The sequence below is a fragment of the Colias croceus genome, chromosome 3, assembly GCF_905220415.1.
Source record: "Colias croceus chromosome 3, ilColCroc2.1".
Taxonomy (NCBI): Eukaryota; Metazoa; Arthropoda; class Insecta; order Lepidoptera; family Pieridae; genus Colias; species Colias croceus.
In genome coordinates, this window is record NC_059539.1 from 6,632,162 (window position 1) to 6,657,545 (window position 25,384).

General features: G+C 33.1%; 4 protein-coding genes across 5 annotated transcripts in view; 1 reads left to right on the forward strand and 3 right to left on the reverse strand.

Annotated features, from left to right (window-relative positions):
- On the reverse strand, nt 1-1,096 carry LOC123705902 (B9 domain-containing protein 2). The gene is made up of 4 exons (XM_045654989.1): nt 843-1,096; nt 630-755; nt 174-399; nt 1-94 (listed from the first exon to the last, which is right to left on the reverse strand). The coding sequence occupies exons 1-4, from the start codon at nt 931-933 to the stop codon at nt 1-3; spliced, it is 537 nt and encodes a 178-aa protein (XP_045510945.1). The 5' UTR covers nt 934-1,096.
- A 3,684-nt stretch (nt 1,097-4,780) lies between these two features.
- Nucleotides 4,781-20,189, reverse strand: LOC123706166 (serine-protein kinase ATM-like). Its single transcript, XM_045655332.1, has 34 exons — nt 19,794-20,189; nt 19,632-19,725; nt 18,716-18,880; nt 18,100-18,329; nt 17,249-17,347; nt 16,942-17,175; nt 16,413-16,549; nt 16,064-16,300; nt 14,654-15,765; nt 14,146-14,567; nt 13,610-14,068; nt 13,211-13,531; nt 12,524-13,086; nt 12,274-12,445; nt 11,954-12,191; nt 11,569-11,807; nt 11,144-11,415; nt 10,814-11,021; nt 10,254-10,542; nt 9,704-10,174; nt 9,426-9,627; nt 9,109-9,274; nt 8,935-9,041; nt 8,748-8,855; nt 8,435-8,667; nt 7,932-8,159; nt 7,433-7,597; nt 7,194-7,300; nt 6,992-7,108; nt 6,089-6,190; nt 5,718-5,905; nt 5,185-5,291; nt 4,988-5,102; nt 4,781-4,910 (listed from the first exon to the last, which is right to left on the reverse strand). The coding sequence occupies exons 1-34, from the start codon at nt 19,992-19,994 to the stop codon at nt 4,781-4,783; spliced, it is 8,238 nt and encodes a 2,745-aa protein (XP_045511288.1). The 5' UTR covers nt 19,995-20,189.
- Nucleotides 20,190-20,803: 614 nt separating this feature from the next.
- On the reverse strand, nt 20,804-22,555 carry LOC123706208 (pyruvate kinase-like). The gene has a single exon (XM_045655380.1). The coding sequence runs from the start codon at nt 22,504-22,506 to the stop codon at nt 20,812-20,814; it is 1,695 nt and encodes a 564-aa protein (XP_045511336.1). The 5' UTR covers nt 22,507-22,555; the 3' UTR covers nt 20,804-20,811.
- A 203-nt stretch (nt 22,556-22,758) lies between these two features.
- The window catches only part of LOC123706343, a 45,438-nt gene continuing 42,812 nt past the window's right edge, over nt 22,759-25,384 (forward strand). The window contains exon 1 of one of the 2 annotated variants that reach the window (XM_045655557.1): nt 22,759-23,189. The gene's annotated coding sequence lies outside the window, so the exon portion shown is untranslated. The remainder of the gene's footprint in view (nt 23,190-25,384) is intronic. The other variant, XM_045655556.1, reaches the window with a different exon arrangement.

Below are 25,384 nucleotides of genomic sequence, written 5' to 3' on the forward strand. Positions count from 1 at the left end.
TTATTTATACTCCACTCCAAATTGAGTAAAATTTCTTAAAACAACACATAAATTTAATGTGATAATACCTTTTGAGTTAGTATTTAATTTACACCTGCCAAAGAGCAACATTAATTATTAAAAGTAAATAAAAATTAATATATATGAGCAAATACATATAATAATTTACCAACCTATCATTGCCTAAACTAATAATATCAGTTTGAGATATTTGGTGAGATCCACCAATAAAATACTGTCGGATCTTGTCTGATATTGAAGTAGCTGCAGGTATCCAACAGGGCACATTTAATGTGTGGTACCCGGGCACTGCAGGTATTGTGCTGCAGCCATATCCTAGGACCCAAGAACGGCCCAGAGCGTCTAGACAATTTGTCTGTACCAATATTTTTGGCCAACCTGAAATATAAGTTTAATTCATCTAAAGACATATGCATAACGATTATAAAAAAAAAATATTTTTTTATAATATCGAGTTCAATATTCGAATCCTTCGGCGAAAGATGCGGGTTCGCATCCGCTCCTGATCTGATTTTCGAATCTTTGTCTAAAATATTGATGTATTAAATTTAATGTTAGAAAACCAAAAATTACAAAGAATTATTTAATTTAATTTTCCAATAATTAACCTTGTATTCCTTTTGTGACAAAATGTAAATCCAATGGATGTGCCCAAACAACACTCTTTTCAGCGTTTGGTCTACCTGAGGGTGTTTGGCCCTCTGAAGAACCTGACAGAAGTGTCCAGTTTGGTCCTAAAATTTAATTTATATTTACTTTTGTAAAGTTGTCTATAATATTACGTATTTCAATTCTAAATTAATGGAATAAATTCTAATTACCTGCTTGAATGGTATAACGACAAAACAACGAGTAATTACCACAAAAATCTACCGCTTGTTGTATTTGCCCTAATATATGCAACTCTGCCATGAAATAAAATATAGTTATTTTAAGGAAGTAAGTTTAATAACAAAGGCCACAAAAAGAGGTAAAACATATTTCAGTCTATCTTCTAAACGTATCACGCAATTATTGTTTATAAATTGGTAACCATAGCAACCAATAGCAACATTCAACAACAGGGTCCATGCGTCAAACTCAAAATTTGACTTAAAAGCAGTGCTGCCAACATTAAAAATAGGTTTTAAGGCTAGTTACAACATCGTTTCATCCTGCAACTGAAATGTACTACAGTTTTTTCAGGATTAAGTATATCATTGTGCAAATTATAAAAAAAAACACCATATTAGGAAGCTTCTACATCTAATATAAACGGTCAAACGGAGGTTTAGGTCCAATAAACGGAGACCGGAGCGTCATTAAGGATAGCTCAATAATTTTATGTTTGTATTCTTATTTCTTAGGTAGTATTTGTATTCTCTTTGGTTTGTATATTAATTTTCAACCGACATCAAAAAATGGGCAAAATATCAATTTTATTTTTTGGCTTTGTTATTTCAACTTCCCATTTCATTTTTATCTTGTTTTAAAATAAATCTCACAACATTGGAACTACCTACATAAAAGATCAAAATATGTTCAGAGAAAACGATACCATCAAGGCTTTAAAAAGTATTTTATAAAGCTATCATAAAGCTTTCCACCTGCGGCTTCGTCCGCGCAGTCAAAGAAAAACCCGCATAGTTCCCCTTCCCGTGGGATTGCTGGGATAAAACCTATCCTATGTCCCGGGGTAAAAAGTAGTCTATGTCCTTTCTCGGGTATCAAAATATCTCTATACCAAATTTCATGCAAATTGGTTCAGTAGTTAAGGCGTGATTGAGTAACAGACAGACAGACAGAGTTACTTTCGCATTTATAATATTAGTATGGATTTTAAGCAGAGTAAATAATTTTGTTATTATTTACTCGGTGGTTTTTAAAAATAAATCGAGATATATCCAAAAATGCAACATTAAACACTCACACATACTTACATTTTGTATTCAAAGCTAATTTTTGACAATCGTACTCACTGTGCAAAACAATGAAGACGTCTGCTCTATTTAAAGTTTCTAATTATAAAATTAACTTTCCTTAACGAGGTAAGGTAAGCAAAAATAAACTAAAATCTTTCAGTACATAATATGATATTCATTATCATTATTCAAATCTCATATGCATTGGGGTGTTTTAACTTTTAAGTTAATTTTTTAGATATTTCTCTTTATATTTTTATTAAGTTATTATTCTAATTTTCTTTCAATATCAGTTCAAAGTTTTATGATATATGCAAGTTACGGAATAATCGCCTGAGCACACTTAACGATTACACCCTGTGTACAAGTATGGTGGATAATGGATTGGCTTAGAATATGTTTTCGTCGACTCTATACCTAGCCCGATAAGGTGTTATAATTGAAAGGCTTAGGATGGAATAGCTTTAGGATAAGGCTTTTAAAAATAAAAATACAATTCAAAAAATACATAATATAATATCGTATCAAAATTATCATTAAACATAATTAACATACTTTGTTACCATATGGAAACTTATACAAACATCAACTGTTAAACCTATTTTCATTTACTCGAATCAATTTAATTATAATAACGCATACAATACTATCAGCATTCAATGCTTAAATTACCAGTACCTGATACAATCTATCACATTTATAACATGGTTATGAACCTATCTATCTTATTATTAAAATACATAGATAATAAACAAAAATAATATTCAATAATTTTTAAAATAACAATAAATACAAATAAAATGACCAAGTATAGATATAATGCTACAAATAAAATGAATTTAAAAACGTATGTTTATTCCAACAGAGATTCTGACAAACTATGTAACGAACAACCTAGTTAAGTAAACTAATATACGCACATAATATTTAATAAGCGCATATTTACAAAGTTAAAACATACATAATAATTTAAAATATGGCTATTTAAGGCGCTGACCGTTTCTTAGAAACTAAGATAATATAAATGGCACAGGTTAAGCGTAGCGACGTATTTTCAACCGTGTAAGGCTATAACCGTAAATCAGTAAAAAAATAGGATTCCTTACAAACGGACGCATTGGTAACAAAATAAAATAAATGAGTCCAATAAAGCAGGATGGATACATTTATGGAAATTTTTGTGAAAATATTGCTAGACGCATAACAGGCGGAGTAAATTAATTAAATGCAATATAGTACAACGCAGTATCCACACAAGCCTACATTCTCCGCACACACGTAAACAGTTATGTAGCTGAGCGTGTCAATACGTCGCTCTCAGATAGGGTTACCAGTCACACAAATAATAATCTTCCTGATAACGCAGCTTACGTGTAGGGCTTTCAATCACACTGATGAGCACGTAAGCTCACAGGTAGGGCTTGCAACCGCGCTAGCAATAACACTGATAAGATAGCTCACAGGTAGGGTTTGCAACCGCGCTAGCAATGACAACGATAAGGTAGCTCACAGGTAGTACTTGCACCCGTGCTACCAATCAAGCGGATTAGCATCACAGATAAAGTTAGCACCCGCGCTTCCATTTACCAATCACACCGATACGGTAGCTACCCACAGCTAGAGCTACTAACCACGCAAATAATCGTTCTTATACGCGTACGAGCTAACAAGTAGGGCTAGCGCCCGCGCTACCAATCACACGTATAAGCATGTAAGTTCACAGATAGGGCTGCCACCCATGGAACAGGCGGCACAGGTTGGCGCGGTCGGTGGCGCGGCGCAGCAGGGCCGCCACGTGGCCGCGCGCCGACACCGCGGCCGCGCCCCGCTCGGCGCCGCACAGCTTGCCGCGCACCGCCAGCAGCGCGCGCGCCGCCAGCCCGCCCCCGCCCACACCGCCGCCCCCGCTGCCCTCACCCTGCTGCTCATCTGCAATAATTTTTTTGACGTGACAACGTCTTATAATAATTCGATAGAGCCGGTTGCATTAAACCGACTTTCAGACAACCATTTTTTTATTGACAACTAGCTTTCCACCCACAGCTTCGCCCACTGTGTCTAAATTCTCAAAAAACCTAATTAATTATAACTAAAACCCTCCTCCTGAATCACTGTATGTATTTAAAAAACCGCATCAAAATCCGTTGCGTAATTTTAACGATTTAAGCATATTATATAAGAACCAGTCTTGCGGTTCGGATAAATAATGTGGAGTCGAACCGCTTAGTTCGGGTGCGGGTCATTTCAATATCCTATAACCTATATGATAGACATGAATGATGAAAGTTTGCGAGGATGGATAGACGCGTGATACTCTTTCACAGAACGGATTTTAATTTTGACGGGCTGTAGTTTATATTACACTAGATTTCCGCCCGCGGCTTCGCCCGCGTTTGCAAAGGAAAACCCGCGTAGTTCCCGTTCCCGTAATCCAAGTTACCCTCTATATGTGTGCTAAATTTCATTGTAATCGATTCAGTAGTTTTTACGTGAAAGAGTAACAAACATCCATACATCCATACTTACAAACTTTCGCCTTTATAATAATTATATTAGATTAGATTAGATAGATATTAGATATTAGATTAGATCAGAATTACAGACAAGCTATAGAAATATTTATGCAACTAGTTATTTGATATAATGTATAAATTGTAACAATCTGTAAATATATATATTGTGATATTAGATGTAAAAATGTAACATTGAATAATGATTGTTGTAATAAATAATACCTACTATTGCGATTAAATATGTGGTTTTTTTTACACTACCCTGTGATACTTATGTTACCGTTCTTTTGCAACTACTCCAATGAACTATATGTAAAAATATCTAAATTATTTTCCTTTTAACATTTACGTACCTGCATTCTTAGCTGCTGATGGCACAATCCACAAATATAACGGATCGCATAAGAGAACTTCGAGTATAGTCAATAACGTTTCTTGGTTGTCACGCAGTAATTGTAATGTTTTTTCGCAGCAACTGTTTAAAAAACACAAAATTAATGAAAACATAAAAAACAGAGAGGCGTTCTAGAACTTAAACTGAAAATAACTTACTTTCTAAATATGCCTTCAACACCACTACAACCGAATCCAGCTATAATATCTTGAGTTAAACGGAAAGGCACCGTTTCAGGGGTGGGTAAAGTTTTTCCTTGATCGAAAGCGATACCTTTGGAAACAAAAACAATTTTTTATATTTAAAGTAAATAAAAAGGACAGTATTATTGATTTTTATAATTGTGTATAGTTACCGAAGTCAATATGTATAACTTCAGCGGTGGTTTTGTCAATCAATATATTCTGAACGTGTCGGTCGCCCAGACCCATTATGAACCCAACCATGGAAGAAGTTGCAACACTGAAAACAAATAATATATTCAATGGATAGTTCGATAAGTCCGTGGTTCGAGACCAGGCGAGCGCGCAGGAAATAAATTGATTTTTCAATTTATCTGCGCATGTTGTAACATCACCACTGCTCGAACGGTGAAGGAAAACATCGTGAGGAAACCGACATGTCGAAGAATTAAAAAGTTCGACGACATGTGTCATCCGCCAACCCGCACTTGGCCAGCGTGGTGGATTATGGCCTGTACCCTCATAGGAGGCCCGTGTCCCAGCAGTGGGAACGTATATGGGCTGATGATGATGATGATGATGATGATGATGATAGTTCATGTTGCTTACAATGTTTGTAATTTATAATTCTCAACTAGATTTATTCGTATTTTGTGTTTAATTTAAATAATAAATAATAATAACAAGGAAAGATGAATCATAGTACCTCCTAGTATAAGCCAGTCGTCGTTCATACCAAGTTACGGGATCAAGATAATGTTCCGTAAAGAAATAATGGAAAACTGGCTTGAACACCCTCAATATTTCATTGAAAACTGCCAGCTTATGCTTATTAGATCTTCTGTTCTCGTGGCATTCCTTCATTTTATTTCTAGCTATATTCGGATGAATGTCCTAAAGAAACAATAATATGACTTTAAAGAAGAATTATGGGATTTTAAAGATTTTGACTAAATGAAAAAAATAATTCACAATTTGTTACTTCAAATATAATAATTTCGTCACCGAATTATGTGGGTCTCAATCAAAAGACCAATAAAAACTAAAATTTTCATTCTCAACTATTAGGCGAATTACCTGTGGCCGATATTGTTTGTGAGCTTGCATGAGATATGAGCCGAGCGGCATCGTGCCCTCGCACCACTCCAACACGCCGGAGCGACGAGACATCGCCACAACCTGCATATTTATCATTTATCATAACTACATACGCTCTTTGTGTACATATTTATATTATAAGTTTTTTTTTTATATTATAAGTTCATTCATTGTTAATCATTTATATCATAAGTTATCTCAACCATGTAACAAACTGTATTTCTGTGTATGTACAATAAAGAGTATTCATTCATTTATACATAGTATAAAACAAACTCGTTTTCTCTGTCCCTATATCCCTATGTATCCTGAAATCTTTAAAACTACGCAACGGATATTGATACGGTTTTTTAGATAGATAGAGTGAATCAAGAGGAAGGTTTTAGTACATCATTTATTAGGTTTTAGAGCGGGCGAAAACTAGTTTAGTTATAAACTAGTATTTAAACAAGGAGACTGAACGATTTTGAATAATTTATGGAAGTATAGAACATAATATAATGACATTATTTCTTATAATAGATTATATAGTGTGGAAACCGATGGGCCCTGGAGGGAAAGTACTTGAAATACTCAAGATAGAAAAATTTGTTGATAGGAAACATTCCTTTCCCGGTCGAAGCAAGTGAATTTTCGAAAATCTATGAATACAGTTCTATATCTTTTTAAAAATTAAGGAATGTTTCCTTTTAGCAAAATTCCCTATCTTCAGTATTTCAAGTACTTTCCCTCCACGGCCCATCGAAATTTTCCACACTGTATAGAGAGTAAAGACATTATTTTCAACCTTAATATTTATCAATATCACCTCTCCCTTACGATGACGTGCGTCATACTTTTAGGAAATGACCCAATAATAAAAAAAAAACAATCTTTTGTTACCTTATAGGTGCGTATGAGTAACTTGTTGTGGTACGTGACTGGGTTCTTCTCTAGCAACGTGTTCACTATATTAAATACTTGTTGCATCACCGCGTCTTGTCTAAGATCATCTTCACCCTTTAAAATATAAACGCATTACGTAACTGCCTTTAATAGTAGGATACATTGACACTAGAAACTTCCAGAAAACTATATTTTTTACCTTTATTAGGAGAATCCGTTGTCGTCCATCAGAGCGACGGCAAGATATCTTTTTGGGAAAATTAATACCGCCAACCAGTTCGTAATGGTTTTCAAATGATGAGAGGCCTTAAAATAATAATGAGTAAAATTGAGCGAAAACCGTACAAAATACCGAAATTATTGATTAAAAAGATATGTCCCGTAAAATTGAAAATTATTGAGTTTATGATAGCTTTTTAAATAATAGATATAACTTACTGAGAATGTTTGAGTAATCAAAATCTTTTCGTATAGCGATAGTGTCAATAGGCACCGGTGTGTTGTTCAAATTGCGAAGCTTGGATATGCCCTCCGTTTTCGGTATAGGTAAAGGTTTGCCTATATCTTTAGCAGCTGGGACGGCATAGGCGAACTTGATGATAGCTAAAAAATAATACTTGTGTTTGGGATAGGTATAAATATTCATGAACTGGATAATAATATAATAAGCTGGATAAATATCTTCTACGCAATAAGTTACCGACATTCTTAAGAGGCCAAATATTCCTAAGTTAATAAAAACAGTTGAAATGAAAACCTACCATCTTTTATGGGAACGTCGGTTGATAAATATTATATTTTATGCTAAAAAGGATATTTTTTGTATTTTCATATAATCTGAGGTATCAGTTTCTTTTATTTTTCGCAAGTTTTACTTTACCTGAATACAATATTACTATTTTATTTGCATAAATATTGTTTATCGAATAAAACTCACCATCACACAACACTTCCATCTGTTCCACAATAACACTGAGTTGCGGAGTACGAGCAGCCAGTCCATTGATCAGCTGTTCCGCAGCTATCACCCTCGGTTCTGGAGCCGAAATAGAAGTTCTAGTCCCAGATAACCCAGCTTGTCCACGTAATGTCACGTCTTTATCGGAATTCTTCAAGTTAAACAGTATGGGTAGTGTGTGGTGGGGGTGCTCTATTGCACATCGTGCTGCAAATGTTGTTAACAATTATAAAATACTTTTTATAATGCTAAAGGTAAAGTCGACAAATAGAATATCAATCTGAATTTCCAATAGAATTCTTATAAATAAAACAACCGAAAACTTGAGTTCTGATTAAATTTGTTTTGAGTCGAATCACTAAAACACACACGTAAAAAAAGAGGATGTCCCTAAAAACATTACATTAAAATGAACAAATAAAAAGCACTATCACAGGAATCATAAGACATTTTTAACAAATCAGTAATAAGAAATAATTTACTTATTAAGTTCCTTAAATGGTTCGCAAACGGCGTATCTTCCGAAGACAGTCTGGGTGCAATCTGCGGCAGAACTGTTATGAATTTCCAAGACGGGATCCCTTGTAACAGTGATCCTAAGCGACCGGTTTCTTCACAATCCAAGTCGATATTATTATTTTCAAACCATAGCGAAATTACTCTAAACACTGACAAATTGTTTTCATCACTCTGTTCTAAAGACTGCAAATAATATCTGGAAAGTATTTTATTTTATTAAGAAATAAGTAGTGTTATTATTTTACTGTGAAACTAAACCATAATTTTAAACATTACCTCATAGCTAGATTCAAGAAAGTGTCTCTCTCCGCTCTGGTATTTGCTATATCAGCTTCATCCAAGTCTCTAAACGCATTGTTGGCCATCAGAGCTCTTCTTTCATCTCTGTAAATTTATAAATTCAAATAAATATTTATGGTCGATACATGAAAATCCTAATCACACTTTTGGTGTATCGTCATACCTGGTAAGGCTTAGTTGCGACGATTTTAGAGACTCCACGGTTCCTTTCAAGCTTTCTAAGCATTTCACTTTATTCTCGAAGGTTGTTGAATTCATGTATGAGACTACCTAAATTGGAACATAATAATAATGACTCTTATATTCTCTTTTAATGTATTATTTCATAAATACTTACTTGTTTATACTCTGCATCAGCAAATGTGGCAATATCATAATACACTCTGAGTCTTGTTTTCACATCATCACCTTCTTTCAAAACATTGAGACTCTTTTCTAGGTATTTATTTATTATATCCCTCGCATTTTCACGTTTACATTCTCCCATCCATAAGCCGTACTGCCTAAAATTATTTACTTTTATAACAAGCAAATTGGCACATTTCATAACTTTGATGACGATTGATACTGATTATTATTATATTGTTTTCGTATTAAAAATGATTAAGGTAATTGTTAACAGTTGAACATAATTTCAATATGCTCTTTACTTACCTTAGAGACATTGCAGTAAGCTTAGCATTATCAGATTCATCATCTACGTTATCGTGCAACAAGGACAGAGCTATATCTTTGTGTCCCTTTTCCCATGATACCTTACTCTCTATCAGAGTAACTTCTTTTGACGGTTGGAACCGTTTGACCATCGCCACTATACGCTGGGCCATTTGTACCCTTTCATTTAGAAGAGCCAACTCTGTGTAAAATGAAGGTTTCATAATTATTTAGTATATGTACATATTATTACTCTCGATTTCCAAAAAAAGACCTACCAGCATATTGTAGATGTAGTGAATTAATGATAGTCGAATGAATACCATTATTTTCTGCTGCATGCTGCAGGATCAAACTCCGCTGCGATATCAAACCCTCAAGGTGTGTAAAATCTTTATATGGAGGCAAATTTTCAATTCGCCAATCTTTGATCAATTTAGTTAGCTTTTCCTTCCCGCATCTAACAGAGAAATAGTTTTCTATATCGCGAAATAGATGCAAATTTGCCATAATGCTATAAACGCATTGTGAGTTCTCCATATTTAAATCCCGACACATCCTTGAAATAGTCAATTTCGCAGCGTTCAGCGTTTGTTCAAGCTTCACAGAGAACTCTTTAGTCGGTTGTATATTAAGACAGTCTTTGAGACACGCATATCTGTACATTTTTGTGAATGAATTTATATCATAAGTTGTGAGTTTAGATTTCGCTTCCAATTCCCGTGTGTCAACAACTGCAGTCCAATCACCTAAAATAAATGGGATTATTACCCTTATATTATTGAAATAATAACATTTAATTTTTTTTAAGATGTCCTAATTCCTTACCGAGATACGACAAACAGTCATATTTGATGTCGTCTAAATCCTCGTTTTCCGGGCAAGATTTAATGTACTGCAAAGCGAGATGGTGCATGCCAGACTTGTGTAATGACACAACGGCTCCGTACTGCAAGGCTCGATCCTGAGCTCCATATGAAAGTGCAATATCGTGCAAGAGCAGAGAGTCTGCGAACTGGCCCGTGTTGATGAGATGCTTTCTCTTTTCCCCTTCACTAGTGAGGTGAGCAGTACCGCAGCCCTCCACGGCATCCACTTCACCGATGGATACAAAACACTAAAATAATAGTATATTAGATCACATACAATATTAAACGCAGTAGCGATACCAATTTTTCAAGATTCTCTATTTACCCTCCCAGAGCATACGTAAAACATGCACTGATTAATTTTATTTATTTTAATTTATTTATAACCCTTGACTATGCTAGATCATAATAGAAATTACTTAAAACTAAAATTTATAGCTAAACTAGCACAGAGGGCGGCCTTATCACTAAAGAGTGATCTCTTAATGTAAGAAATGATTATAAATAAGTAACACATACCCCTCTAAATATCCTTTGCAAGTGCGATCCTCCGTTTATCCTGCTGGTAGCGTCGGGCGAATCGGGCGGAACTCCCCCGTTAGCGGCAGCTGCTCCGAGCTCGCCGTAGTATATAGCTACCATACTGCGATCAGCTAGGGCTGCCGCTAACGACACTTTTATATAGTCCAGGTTCAAATAGTTCAAGCGATCGACGCTATGGGATTGTCTATTGACAAAAATATCAGTTGGTATATTTTGGTGTTAAACAATTTGAGTCACAAATTATAGAAATATAAAACCTTTCCAGCAGCCAGTGCTGTTTTGTGTGCGATGTTCTTTTTTACATACCTTGTCTTATAATGTTCCGCCTGCAATCGTATAAAGTTGATGACATTAATGATGTATTGAATAATATTTTTATGAGTGTGGTCCAGTTTACTGGACATTGTAGTGCCGGAAGGAAGGTGGAAATCTTCAATATTTTCATCTTTAAAGATCATTTTCCAAATATATTGGAAGAATTGATTTATTTGCTCACTTATTACTTGAAATACTTTCTCTGCATTACAATCTAGTAAAAGCCCCAAAATAGCTGGCATGATTGGTGCACACACACTTGGCTGAAATTAAATGGAATCATGTTATTGTCGATTAATTGAGTATAACATACATCAAAACATAAGTTGTATCTTCTTTCTTTTAAATAAAGATAATTTGGAGAGATAAGTTAGATACAAAGGAAACCACACATCTTAATAAGTAGTATTTATCACCTTAGAATTACAAATGTCGCGCACAGCAGACGCACAGTTATTTGGTGAAGCAATCACATCCAAAAGAGCTGTTGTTATTCTCTCTATCCATTTTATATGATCTTCATTTTGTTTCGGAATCCAGAAGTCCAAGCGATTATATCTATTGAATTTTGAGTCATCTATCCGATACACAGAGAAGATTTCGCTGGTTGTCGGTGACAGTGGTTGTAAAATTTCTTTGTTAATTCCTTCCATATCTGACACAAAAAATTATAATTAGAATATTGCAACCCATTGAGCCCCCAGCGGCCCGATCGGTCCACGACACAATAGATTTTCTATTGTGTCTGTGTTTCCGGGGGCTGAGTTATTAATGGGGATAAATAATATAAAATTATCATACCTAAAGCCAACTTTCCATCACGGAACTTCAATAGACGATTAATGGCTTTTGCTGCCTTGCTATTAACAGCTGGATCTTCATCAAAAAGCTTTTCAGAAAGAGTTGTTAGAACTATAAATGCAAAATATTCCTTTGGCGCTAAAGTTACGGCCCTCTTTGTATGGGCGGGAACAGTCACTAGACTCTTTATATCGTAAGTACAAACTTCGCTAAGGCAATTACAAGCTTGGACTATAATCTGTAAGTTTCATTTACAAAATATTTTAATTTGTTCCATAATTAAATTTATTGAACAACTAAACTCAAAAATTAACAGGTACCTTATCATCATTTGAAGTATTCAATATATTATTCAGTGCATTAATCAAGCAATGAATTGGACTATTCAAACAGTCTTCCGAAAAACCTTTTATATCCAAATCTTTAATGAGGCTATTGACAAGATTATTATTGGTCTTCAAGAATTGTCTCAAGTTTAACAAAATGTCATGACTGAAAAAATAAATTTAAAACAATGAACGGAACTACTAACATTTATGTAAATTTGCTGAACAAAGAATACTGAAGTACCTCGGATTTGAAATGTTCGTTATATATTTTTGCAGCATTATTGTAAACTGTTCTTTTGATGAACATACGTAGTTTCCAATTTCATTTTTATATAAAAGATCTATATAATCAACAACATCTCCACGTTTAGAATTACTATATTCAAGTAAATAAGTTTCCAAGCTTTTCGAAAATGTTAAACCTTGTTCTTTTTTAATGCTTAAGACTGAGAGAATTTTGGAAATGACAGACTTTTTTAAGTTATCTAACCGATTAGATGGATACTTTAAAATCTTTTCCATCATAACTTTCAATGAATGAACTAATACGTTTACTTCGTCCGACAGTTTGGACGTCGCAATAGCATTTAAAACACTATTACAAGCAAAGCTACACAAAACTGCATCCGACTGATTTCCCAGTAAAATGTTTTCAATGAAACTGATATAAGTATGCAAATATATCGTTTTCAACTGTAGTATCTTCTCTTTGATAAAGTTGGCCCATAGCTTAAAAAGTATAGTAAGAATGATTAACGGTTGGTTTTCACAAAGATAATGCATTATATTTCCATCAATTAGTTCCTGGAACAAAGTAAAATATAATAGAATATTGTTCTTGACTCCTCTGAAAAAACATAGCATGAGTAAGATTATATCAAGTATAAAATACTTAATAATTACGTTGATATTATCAAAGTATACTCACGCCAAAATATCTTAACACAGCATTAAAAACAGGTTTAGTATAAGTAAACTGAGGCCTTTTTATCGTCAACTTCACTTGAAACTCAAGTTCAGCGCTGTCGGGATCAAACAAATGAAGGGCTGCCAGGCGAATCAACTCCCCCATAAGTTCAACAAACAAATTACTCCATTTCTCATTTTTAAGTATTTGTCTAGTAGATTGAAACATTCTATTTGCGTTTTCGAATAGAAGCCTGAAGTCTGCCTGTTTTTGATCTTCTAATTTATATTTTTCGGTAACAATATAAGGAAGGCACAGTGCAATTATTGAACAAAAACAGATCTGTAAAACAATATGAGTAATTGAAAAAAGGAGATATGAAGATTAAAGAACCAAAAAAGGGACTTGTGTTTTACCTACCTCGATTATGTCTTCTAAGGATTTTCCTGATTTATTAACGACATATTTTGTAGCCTCACTTTTCTCAATGTATCCATTATTACGCCACAATATATCCATAGCAATCAGCCATTTCAAGTGTTTCTCAATAAACGCATCGATGGATTTAAATCCTAATAGACTTAAAGGGATGTCTTGGAATCCTTCTTCCTCTTTAAACCAATATTGAAGAATTCTTTTAACATTCATATCGGCATATTCTTCTAAATTAATTCCCATAGATTTGTTCAAAATTATGTTTAAAACTTTTTTAATTGTAAGCTTACTCAGCCCTTTTTTCTTTTGAATGTGGATCAATTTAAGAACTATATCATGAATCAGGTAAGGTTGAAACTGCGACAAAGCTCGAAAACAATGCGATATTGTCAATGTTCTATTGGTCGTTTCGTCTTTCAGTACACTTTCATTATTACTTGATACCTGGAAAGTTAAATATCCTTTTATTTTTACCTGTTCTATGTATTAGGTGTGATATTCACGTATATCAGTAAACTTACATTTATTACAAAGATTTGCATAAGAGTGTTTGATATATTTTTAATATCAGTATAATTATTACCACATGCATATTTCATAAGGTAACAGCAATATATTCGCATAATGTGGATGTTTCCTGTAAGCTGCTCAATTAACACGTCTTGTAACGAGTCATCAATATCTATATGATGTTTATTATTAAGCTCTATAATACGAGCCACACATTCATACACTAAAACCGCAACACGAGGAGGGTAGTACATTTTCATACAGCGTTGTGTGTAACTTCTAACCATAATAATGCAATTTTGTCGTAAAACGTGATCATTTTTTTCCCACACCCTATCGAGTATTTGCAATATAATTTGTAATATTTCGAAACTCGCTTTGGAATTTCGGAATAAATTCCTGCACATGGTCTGCATAAGGCCTAACACATAATCTGAAACATAAATCGTATTTAAATTTCTAATTCATAATTGTCGGTTATAATATCAAAAAAATCCATACTTATAACAATAACGTTACCAATAAATTTGTTATCCCTGTCGTTTCTTATGATCATTCTAAGGCATCTTAATGCGCACTCTATATCCCAATGGGATTCAAATTTATAAACATCTTCGTCTAATATACATTTAATAACTTCGTCCGTATAGTCGTGGTCGTGTGAACAATAAGCGGACAGGAAGTATATACAATGGTGCCTCAATCCAGCGAGGCTCAATTCAATATCATCTTCACCATTATATTCTTCGTCGTCGTGGCTAACTTCAGTTTTGAGAATTTCATTGATGCAATGAAAGCAATCCTCACTTATACACGAACGAATAACGCTGTCAAGAAAACTATTGTAATCGTTTTCAAGGATATTTTGTAGGCAATTGAATAATGCTATTTTGTTCTTAATTTGTTCAGACGATTTTAAAACACGTGTTAAAACAACAAATATTTTCTTTAGGCTCTCTATCAGAACGACGTATAGTGAAGAGCTTAGTACATCTTCTTTGGTTAATATTTTATAATTTAGTAAAGATTTATATAGAAGCAAAGTCAAGTGTATGTACTTTCCAATTTTAACTGGCTCATCTTTATTAGCAGTCGTGGTGATAAATTCTGAAAGCTCATTTTCTAAGTATTTAATAATCCAATCGCTTACTTCTCGACTTATTTCAATTGCACCTATTAATTCTTTTTCATTAGCTGTTCCCTTTTCTTCGCTTTCAATTTCATATTCAAATGTTCCAAACAGTATACTATTTTCAATGTTTTTGAATAAAATATCGTGCATACTATTAGAATATGCATTCAAAGAGTTATGTTGAGCTGATGAAAGATTATCGTTAGAAATTATTTGAACAAATATCTCTTCTATATATTTTACATCTATATCAATTATATCATCGTGTGTCAACCAAGTAAAACACTTATGTCGTTGTTCTATTTGACAGCAATTGCTGAAAAACCTATAATATAGAGAGCTTAAAGTTTTTAATGTATGATTATCAACAGGCATTCTCTTTTCAAAGTAGATTGTAAGAAGAGGCTGCACATGCGTGTATTTAATAACATCCAGTTTTAATAATGAAAGTATAATCATGTGTATCGATTCATGAGCAGCATTCTGTATGGCCGAGTTTCTGAAAATAAAGTAATTGCTTCATCTTATTATTTGACAAAAATTGCAACAATTATTTTGCTAATTTATAGACTCGCATTTTTCTCATGCAAATCTCTGTTTTCGCGTTTAACAGGTAGAGTTTTCTAATGAGCAATACAGTGGATTTTGAACATTACTGCCACGAAATAAGGTATTCATTTCTATGTATGTTATTAAAAATACCAATTATGCATTTCAAACAACCTTGACTCTAGTCGTTTAGTTTCAAACTTCAGATTAGCAGAGTTTCTGTATTTATTACTTGACGCTCCACTTACCTCACACAAGTGTTCCATAAAGAGATGAAGTCATTTTGTCCTGTTATATGAACTGTTAACTTTGCATTCATTGTAAAGTAATCTAGTACCAGGCAAGTCATTTTACCAAAATCAACCCAGTTAAAACTCTTAGCAGTTTTAGACATTAAGATTTCACATATGTTTAATAATTTCATAAAGTGTGATGGTGATAAAGTATTTCCGAAATTTTTCACATACATGTGTATGATTGAGATCCTGAAAGAGCAAAGATATATAATTTATAACCACCTCGTACCAGTATCTTATTTTTCTTAGACCACGGGCGGGCGAAGGCGCGGGGGGAATGCTAGTCAATAATAAAAGTTACCAAGTCTCCGAATTCTGTTGAAGTTCTTCCAGTAAATCGAAAAATGTTTTTTTATTATCAAAACTCATCTTCTGCTTCTTGGCCGAGTTTTCTCCTATTTCTTCAACAACCTCACTACTGGACTCTTCATTAAGGATCTGAAAGAGATATAAGTTATTGCATTAAGAATGAATGAATGCCAGACCGAGATATTTTTTTTTCTTCGTCTACACCGGGAATCGAACCCAGGACCCGTCGGTCCTACGCTCACGCGTCAGCCGTCAACCACGGAGGCGGTCAAAGCAACAATTAAGCAATATTTTTTTTTTTTTGAAACATAGAATCAACACAAAACAATTATTAACTGGATTGCATAACTCGATAAAATGCACGGGTAAGCACGGGTGTGGGACTGCATTTCGTTTCCCGTTCCCGTTTCCGGCGGGTGAAAGTGGTGAGGAGGGATGATAAACTTACCTCCCACCTCACACTCACAAACCGTAATAATGGCGACGTACATATTCCTAAATTACCTTTATAAGATACATACCTGATAATAAGTTATAGCTGCTAAATAAGAAAAGTTGTCAACATGTGCATGAGAACTACTGTGTTTTAAATTTTTTTGCATATTATTTATTTCAAGGCAGACAATTTCTAATATGCTGTGCACATGTTTATTCCAAATTTCCCAATTGTGTGCCATACTGCCTTCTTCTTTTTGTAGTCTACCCATTGGATGATGAATGACAAATGCAACTTGCAATACTTTGAATAATAAAGACTGAAATGAAAAAATGATTAAATGGGGGCATATATTAAAAAGGGAAACCAAATAAATAATCACATATACTTGCCTTTTTCTTAACATCCATACTATGATCATAAATCTTAAATAATGAAGGTAAAAGTGTTTCAGAGAATTCACAAATGTATAGGCGACATTCTGAAGCTAACTGCAAAATGAAAACATAATATTATGTACATACTTACTTTCACTTTAAACAGAAATATATTATGTACTTATCTATACTTATGTAAAGCTGAGGAGTTTGTTTGTTTGTTTGAACGCGCTAATCTCAGAAAATGCATCTCCGATTTGACATATTCTTTCGGTGCTAGATAGCCCATTTATCGAGAAAGGTTTTATATAAACGGTTATATAAATCATTACGCTAAGAGTAAGACCAAAAGGAGCGGAGCCACGCGAGTGAAACCGCGAAGCGCAGCTAGTAAAAAATATTTTTGAAATAACAACGAGCGTGTGTGCCAAGCACACGTGGCAGAAGTAAAACTTCTTTAAAATATTCAAAGATAGAGTCTTACTCCATGTCCATGAAGTGACGTAATTGCCAAGTCGCGACGCAATTTAAAGATATTAAATAAATAAATAAAATTCAGATCAGATTAGAGAGCAGCACTAGCTAATGACTACACAAAATTTAATATGAATATACCACTCTTCTACTGTCTGTCCCCACTCCCCAGGTCACAGCTGGAACCTGATTATCACTATTATATCATATAAATAGGGTAGCAGGTGTATTATTTAAAAAAAATATATCTCAGTCTGGCAGGCATCAGATCTTGTATTTATGGGCAAGAATAATGTTGCTTGTCCATAAAGAAATTTTATGTTTTATAGTATATAATATATATCACACTTTTCATAACTTATAAAAGAATAAGAATATCAAATCATTATTACCAATTCCATCAATAATAAAACAGTTTTCAAGACAAACTCCTGTACTATTTTATCATGCATAACATTTCGGAAACAATTCTTAATGTCTGGCAGAGCATCTCTGAGACAAACAAAACACTGACTGGAATTACTAGCGTTTTGTATTACAAGCAATAAAAACTTGAATTTGGTCAAGTTATCCAATTGAGATAGTTTTGTGAGACAAGTTGTTACAGAAATATCCAGTAAATCTAAAACAAAAAAATAAACATACAATTAAATAAACAAATCATCAGCTTTATTGGTTTGAATATCACAATTCATGAAGTCATAAAAAAAAGTTTGATGGATTAAAAAAATATATAATACTAGCGGTCCACCCGGGCTTCGCCCGTGATACATATTTCGCAATAAGAGGTAGCCTACATTCTTTCTCAGGGTCTAAAGATTGTCTGTGCCAAATTTCATCAAAATCAGTTGAGAGGTTTAAGCGGGAAAGTGTAACAGAGAGACAGACAGACAGAGTTACTTTCGTATTTATAATAATATTATAGAAGGGATAACAAAGAGAATACTATCTTAAACAGTAAAAACAATTAAAATAAAGCTAAATCATACTTGAAACTTGAGGACTTACTTTCCCACATATCTGGAGTGATATAGCCAATGAAATAATCATTATTTAGTACATGTTTATACAGTACATTGAAATAGGCATCACCAATAGCTTTACGCAGACGAGTATCATTAAAAATATTGGAACACGCATCCATAATAACATCACATTTTATATATGCTCCACCTGGAAAACATTTGTTACATTAGATAAGCTGGATTTATTGCTTATTGAAAAATGGTTGAAACACAAGGCCAATGTGAGATTTATGAAAATTCGAATTTACATTGTTTCAAAACAATCCATTTAACAGTTGATATATAACTAATGCATCTCTCTAATTATTGTGGAATGATATTTGTCAATTAATTGCAAAGTGATTAATTTCAATATTGTATTTAATTTAAATTGAGACAGTATTTGCATGCTTTAGACTAAGCAAAACATGATGAACAATCGAAATATTTTGACATCTCTCTGTACCATGTTTTAAGCAAATAAATATTATTTTATTTTTATTTTTTTATTTTTTTCTCTCATCAAGGACACACGGTTTCCGAACCAAATAAAAATGTATAAAAATGGGTTATTTATTTTTTAATTACTTATTGCTCATAGTTATACTGAATCTTAAAGTATATAACTTTTATGGAACTTAATTAAATATACAGGACAGAAAATTTGTATGGGCCGTGGAGGAAAAGTACTTGAAATACAGGAGATATCAAACTTGCTGATAGTTTGGTATATCCTCTATTTTCAGTACCTTCCTTTATTTATAAAAAAATAATTGCATTTTAAGATTTTATTTTAAATATCCCAACAATAATTTTTGTTCCAGTATTTAAAATAGACTAAAAGTAAATCGGTAACCCATATAGAATAACTAGGGATAATTTTTTTTACAAAGTATGTAATATCTTTTAAAGTATCTTACCTTTGTTAGAAGCAGAAACACATAAATTCAGAAGACTTGTAGCAATTCCAACTATGACAGAGAAATTTTTATTTGTTTCAAATTTTTCTGTTTCCTACAAAGTAGTAGTAGAATATCAATTATTGTTATATTTATTAAGTTAGCAAAATAATTTCCCATTACCTTCAGGATATAGTCATTAATATCACCAAATACATGATTCCAGGTATATCCAGATTTTTTCAAAGTATTTTCATTCAGTAAACCGGGAACAGCTGTTCTGTTTAGCATATCTTTTAACGTTTCCGCGCTTTTCTTCCTCTCAGTAGCCCGAATAGATGTGAGATTAGAGCATATTTCTCTAAGAGATAACTCTAAAGCCATGTTTATTATTTGTAATTAAAAAACTACACATTAATATATGAGTCGTTAAAACTTAATTATCTATACGTTCATTCTCAAAAAATATATCTAAATTCTAATTATTCTAAATGTTAGTTGGATACATTTAAATGTTCTATTTCTAAACTATCAAACATAACATGAAAACAGAAAAAATAACATGTTACAAAATCAAAATTTAAACAAGTTTGAAATTGAAATTTGAATTTGCAAGGAAAACAAAATGTCAACTTGACAAACTAACGTCACAGGAGCATAGAACCACAGAGCAAGTAATATAGGTGCACAGAACATATATACTCGGGGAGCACAGGAGTATGCTGGCAACATTTGAATTAAACCAGGCTTTTGTTTGTGGTTTTGTTAAACGGGTTAGATATACGTGAATTATTATAAACCATGAATCTTACCATGATCTAAGATCTTACCAAAATTACATTTTAACTAAACCAGTGTTGTGCATAAAAAAAATCATAAAACTTAAGGCTGTATTTCTGATGGTGCATTTAATAAATAATAATAATGAACACGCGTCAACAGTTCGCTCGCTATTCATATCGTATTTTCGTAATGTGAGTCAAAGGACACTGCTGCAAATGGCGAACACCAGCTGTTTCTGTTTACATTTTCACCTGCGTTCAGTTCAAATATAAATACTGCAAATTAGTCACTATAATGTGATAGGTACTGAGTCCAATACAAGACTTATATATTAAAAATACCAAGACTAAGTTATGAAATAAGAACTATAAAATATTTTTATTGTAATTATTGGAAAATCGCTATATAAACTAAATTTTCATTCTACACATACAGTATCCCGAGCACTCGCATAAAGAAGTTTAATGTTGTCACAATAACCAGCACCGCGTCTGGATCCTGTTACTACAACGTATGGATCTCCTGCACGTAATAATCTCTTCGCTTTACAGTAATCAAGAGCAGCGTGAATTCGAGAATCCACTTCGGAACACCATGTATTCTTGGCTACTTCAAAATAATGCATAGCGCGAACACCGCGCCAGAATCTTAACTGTCGAGCAGTATGACATGCCCTTGTCACTGCAATTATAGGACATGTAGGTTTAGCATGAGAAAGAATTTTCGCGGTACGTCCAGAGTTTGTTAAACAAATTATGACAACAGCACGGGAACGCATAGCAAGTTCTACTGCACTGACACCTATGGCTTTTGTGGGCTCATCAAGAGAAGTCTGCATTAGATCAGTTATACCATATACTTTAGGATGCCAAATTATATTCTCTGCATGTCTACAAATAACTGCTGCTGCTGCAACACAATGTTCAGCCATTTTTACAGAATCATAACTTTGTACCAATTTCTTCAAGGGAGAGTCATAATGTAATTCTAGTGCAAGAACGTCAGCCCCATCTAACACCAAATTTGCGATATCGTTTACACACAGTGTCGGAATTTGTTCGTTTAAAACAGCTTTAAATATACATGGTTTACCAACGTAATTACATTTCGCCAAAATAGATTTTTGGGCGATAAATATTTTTTCTACTGGTAAATCAGTACTTAAAACACATCTATCTACGTATAAGCCATCAGCTTCTGCCAGTAAAGTATCAACACTATCAAAACCTAAAACAGAGTCGATACATGCAAAAACGAGTATGTGTTTTCCCTTTTCAGATAAACTTTCTCTTACCGCACGAATATCTTGCGGATTTTGTGCGTTTGGTACTAAAACGCCATCGATATCAGATCCTATGGCAAAAGCAATTTGTTCTTCCATATGTTCAAATGGTTGTTCTAAGGAATCACTATAAATAATAGATTCCTGAGATCTATTGCCTCTTTTAAAATCTATTTCATGGGGAACTTTAGAAATATGAACTGCCATTTTAGCGCCTACCATGCCATTTGTAGCTATTTTGCATTCAACTGAGTCATCGCCAACTTCTTCAATTATGAGTTTAATTTTACCAGACGTTAAACTATCAATAAATATGCAATCACCCTTTTGTAAATCAGTCAAATGATCATAGCCAACAAATAAGCAGTCCACAGTACCGCACTCTCGCCAACTAGTGTCAATTGTTAATCTAATCATTTCTTGTTCCTTCAACTCAACTGTAGTTTGCGGACCACCTTTGAGTTCTCCGGTGATAATTTCAGGTCCTCTTACATCAACAAGAAGCGCTAAAGGATAAACGTATTCTAATTCAGCGCTGTAGTTATATACAGCTTGCCTTATACTTTGTATGATTTGTCCACAAGCATCAGGTTCTAAGTCACGCATGTTTAGTCGAGCCACAGTCATTCCAGCTGCAATTAACCGTTGTATAGTTGCAGGTTCTTTGTTATTTATACCTATTTCACACATAAGACCAGTTTGTAGTTCTTCACACGGATTTTCATGAATATTTATATTACAATAATGTTTAAGTAAAGTCGATTCTATTGGGCGTTCTTTTTCTCTGAACGACGGTAATGCTTCTAAAGGGAGGTGCCAGGGCAACGCCATTAATTATATTCGAAATCTTTAACAAAAAAATATAAAATTAAAATTATTAAGAATCATAAAATATGTCTTTCAAAGTATTTTTTTAATATTTATTTTTACTATTGGCATTTGTTTTTTTTACAGTCACTAAAAATATGAACATTAATCATATTATCTATAGCTCAAAATTTAATTTTCCCTGTTATTATTCCATCACAGAATAATCGTCATGTTCTTTTCTTCGTTTCGTTATAAATTTTACTTTTGTTTTTACTAAAATATAAGCATTTAAATGTGACCATCCGAAAAAATGAGTCAAAGATAACATACCACAATAGTCATATCGCAGTTTGTGAAAATTAAAAAAAAAAGTGAACGAGGTTGCTTGACTGCGTGTCACGTTTATTCTTTGGCAGAATAATAAACGCGTTGCCTTTATTTTGCCATAGTCTTGGCGGAATACTAGTAAACTTCGTAGTGCATTCTATGGTTAAAGTGCTTATTATAAAAGTTTGTGTTGTGGTGGACTGCTGAATTTCGTTAAATAACTATTTCTTCTACCTGCCGTTTGTACTGTGCGACCGTGAAGGTTGAGAATGTTACGTCATTTTACTCTGTAGTGTTTGATATGAACTAAAACATATTTTCAAATAGTGTTGCTGTGCTGTTCTTCTTATGAATTAATGTTTTTGTTTTAAGGTAAAGTAAGTGTTTATTGTTTTACATTCATATATTATCCTTTTAGACCGGCTGCGACAAGATGCCGCCATGTTATTTAGTTATACTGTCAACTACCGACCGCGGTTAGCCCTGATACACTTGAATTGATGTATTATCCGAGCTCTTTGTTTTTAAATTTCAACTCGCATGATTGCTGCGCCTTCAAAAAATATCTTCTGTATCGAAAACAAATATGATAGTTTAAATACAAAGCTACACATTTTACTAGTTTTGTTTACTGGTGTATATTGACTGTCAATGTTATGACGTCATTCAATAACTTGAACATAACAGAAATATTAAGTTCATAATTCCAATAAGATATAATTCGTCACACATTATTATAATATTCTTTTATTAACTTTCGTAAATTAAGGAAATATTAGTATGGTACACATGTTTTCTTTAGATTGCGAAAATATTTTAAAATTTAGGTCTAATAAAGTTATTAAACATATAACTAGCCTTTTAAAGTATTCATTTATCCGTATGCACTTATTAGAAATGAGTAATTGCATTTTTAATTGTTGTGGCACCATGAATTATTATTTTCAAAACTGAAGGCCATACATACAATATTATATAGTTGTATGGGTCTACTAATAAATTAAAAATAATTTAAATAATCTATTCAAATAAAGTTGTATTAGTTGTATTATTGGATGAATGGATTTTTGTCCATTTTGATAAGGATAAATGGTCAAAATTGAGGACTAACAAAAAGCACCTAGATAGAGCTGGGTCTTTTTTTTTAAATCAACATCATTTTCTCTAGTAGGACATGGGTTAAATGCCTGTCAAACTAGTTTCTGACTACTGTTTAACTGTTTGGTTATTGATTGAAATATACCTTTGAGCCTTACATTCAAAATAATAATTTGCAGCTCAGTGTTGAGCTTTTAAGTGTTTAAAATCAAATCTATCATTAAGTTATATACATTTACTGTAAACTATAATTGTTAAAACCCCTTTAAATAAAGCAAGATTTAAAAAAAAGTTACTGGGGTACATAATATGAAGGAATTATTTTTGGTTGATATACTTACCCCGTACAAGTGAGATTGGTCTTTTTGACAGCTATGTAAATTATTCTGATTAAAATTAATATATTATTTGTTTTGGAAATATAAATAATAATACAAATATCATTTTCCTAATTATTTAATCATTTTAAAAATTATATATAAACACAAAAGTCCCTCAAGCCTCAGATTAAAATTCAAACAGGAACTCTGAAAAGAATAGATGCTTGGACAATGCTACAATAGTCGGACAGATGGTACATAAATAACAGGCAGTAACTGTTGCCAATATCAATAAAAAAAAATTAACTGAATTTTTTTTTTCACTTTTTGAACTGTTTTTTTGAAAAGTTGTTTCTTTAATCTCTACTAATATTATAAAGCTGAAGAGTTTGTTTGTTTGATTGTTTGAATGCGAATCTGCTAATCTCGGGAACTACTGGTCCGATTTGAAAAATTCCTTCGGTGTTAGATAGCTCATTTATCGAGGAAGGCTATAGGCTATATATCATCACGCTACGACCAACATTAGTGGAACCAAGGGGGTGAAACCGCGCGGAGCAGCTAGTAGTCTGATACACCTATTTAAATTTGGTGGGAGGTCCAAAAATAACCCAGTATATTAATTAGATACATATTATGAATATTGTATAATGCTTATCATCCCAATGTTTTATACATCTGTTGCAATAAGGAATTTCAAACATAATACACCCACACCATATAGTCACAGTGACAAGTATGTATTTTAAAACATTATTTTATGGACTATAAGATATATAATATTCTGTTTCCCGTCACTAAAAGATCACATCAAAAAGATCAAGCTAACTAGTACAGAATATACCATTATTCATTTTTTAATCTGGACTATAAACTTCTAGTAACTTCAAATTTACTGTACAAGGTTTTATCTCAGGAAATTTTGAGAAACGATGTATTTCTATTACCACTTTAACCATAAATATAAAAAAATGACTTTAAGGAACAGTGGGCAGGGTAATAAATTGGCTGACAATTAAATTTTTATGGCAATTGTTTTTTTAGCTAATTAGTTCAAAATTAGGAACCCTTAGTTTGCACACCCTATTTAATTATGACTCTTAATTATTATTATCACAAAGATAATCTCCATTTGTTTTTATATGTATTTCATT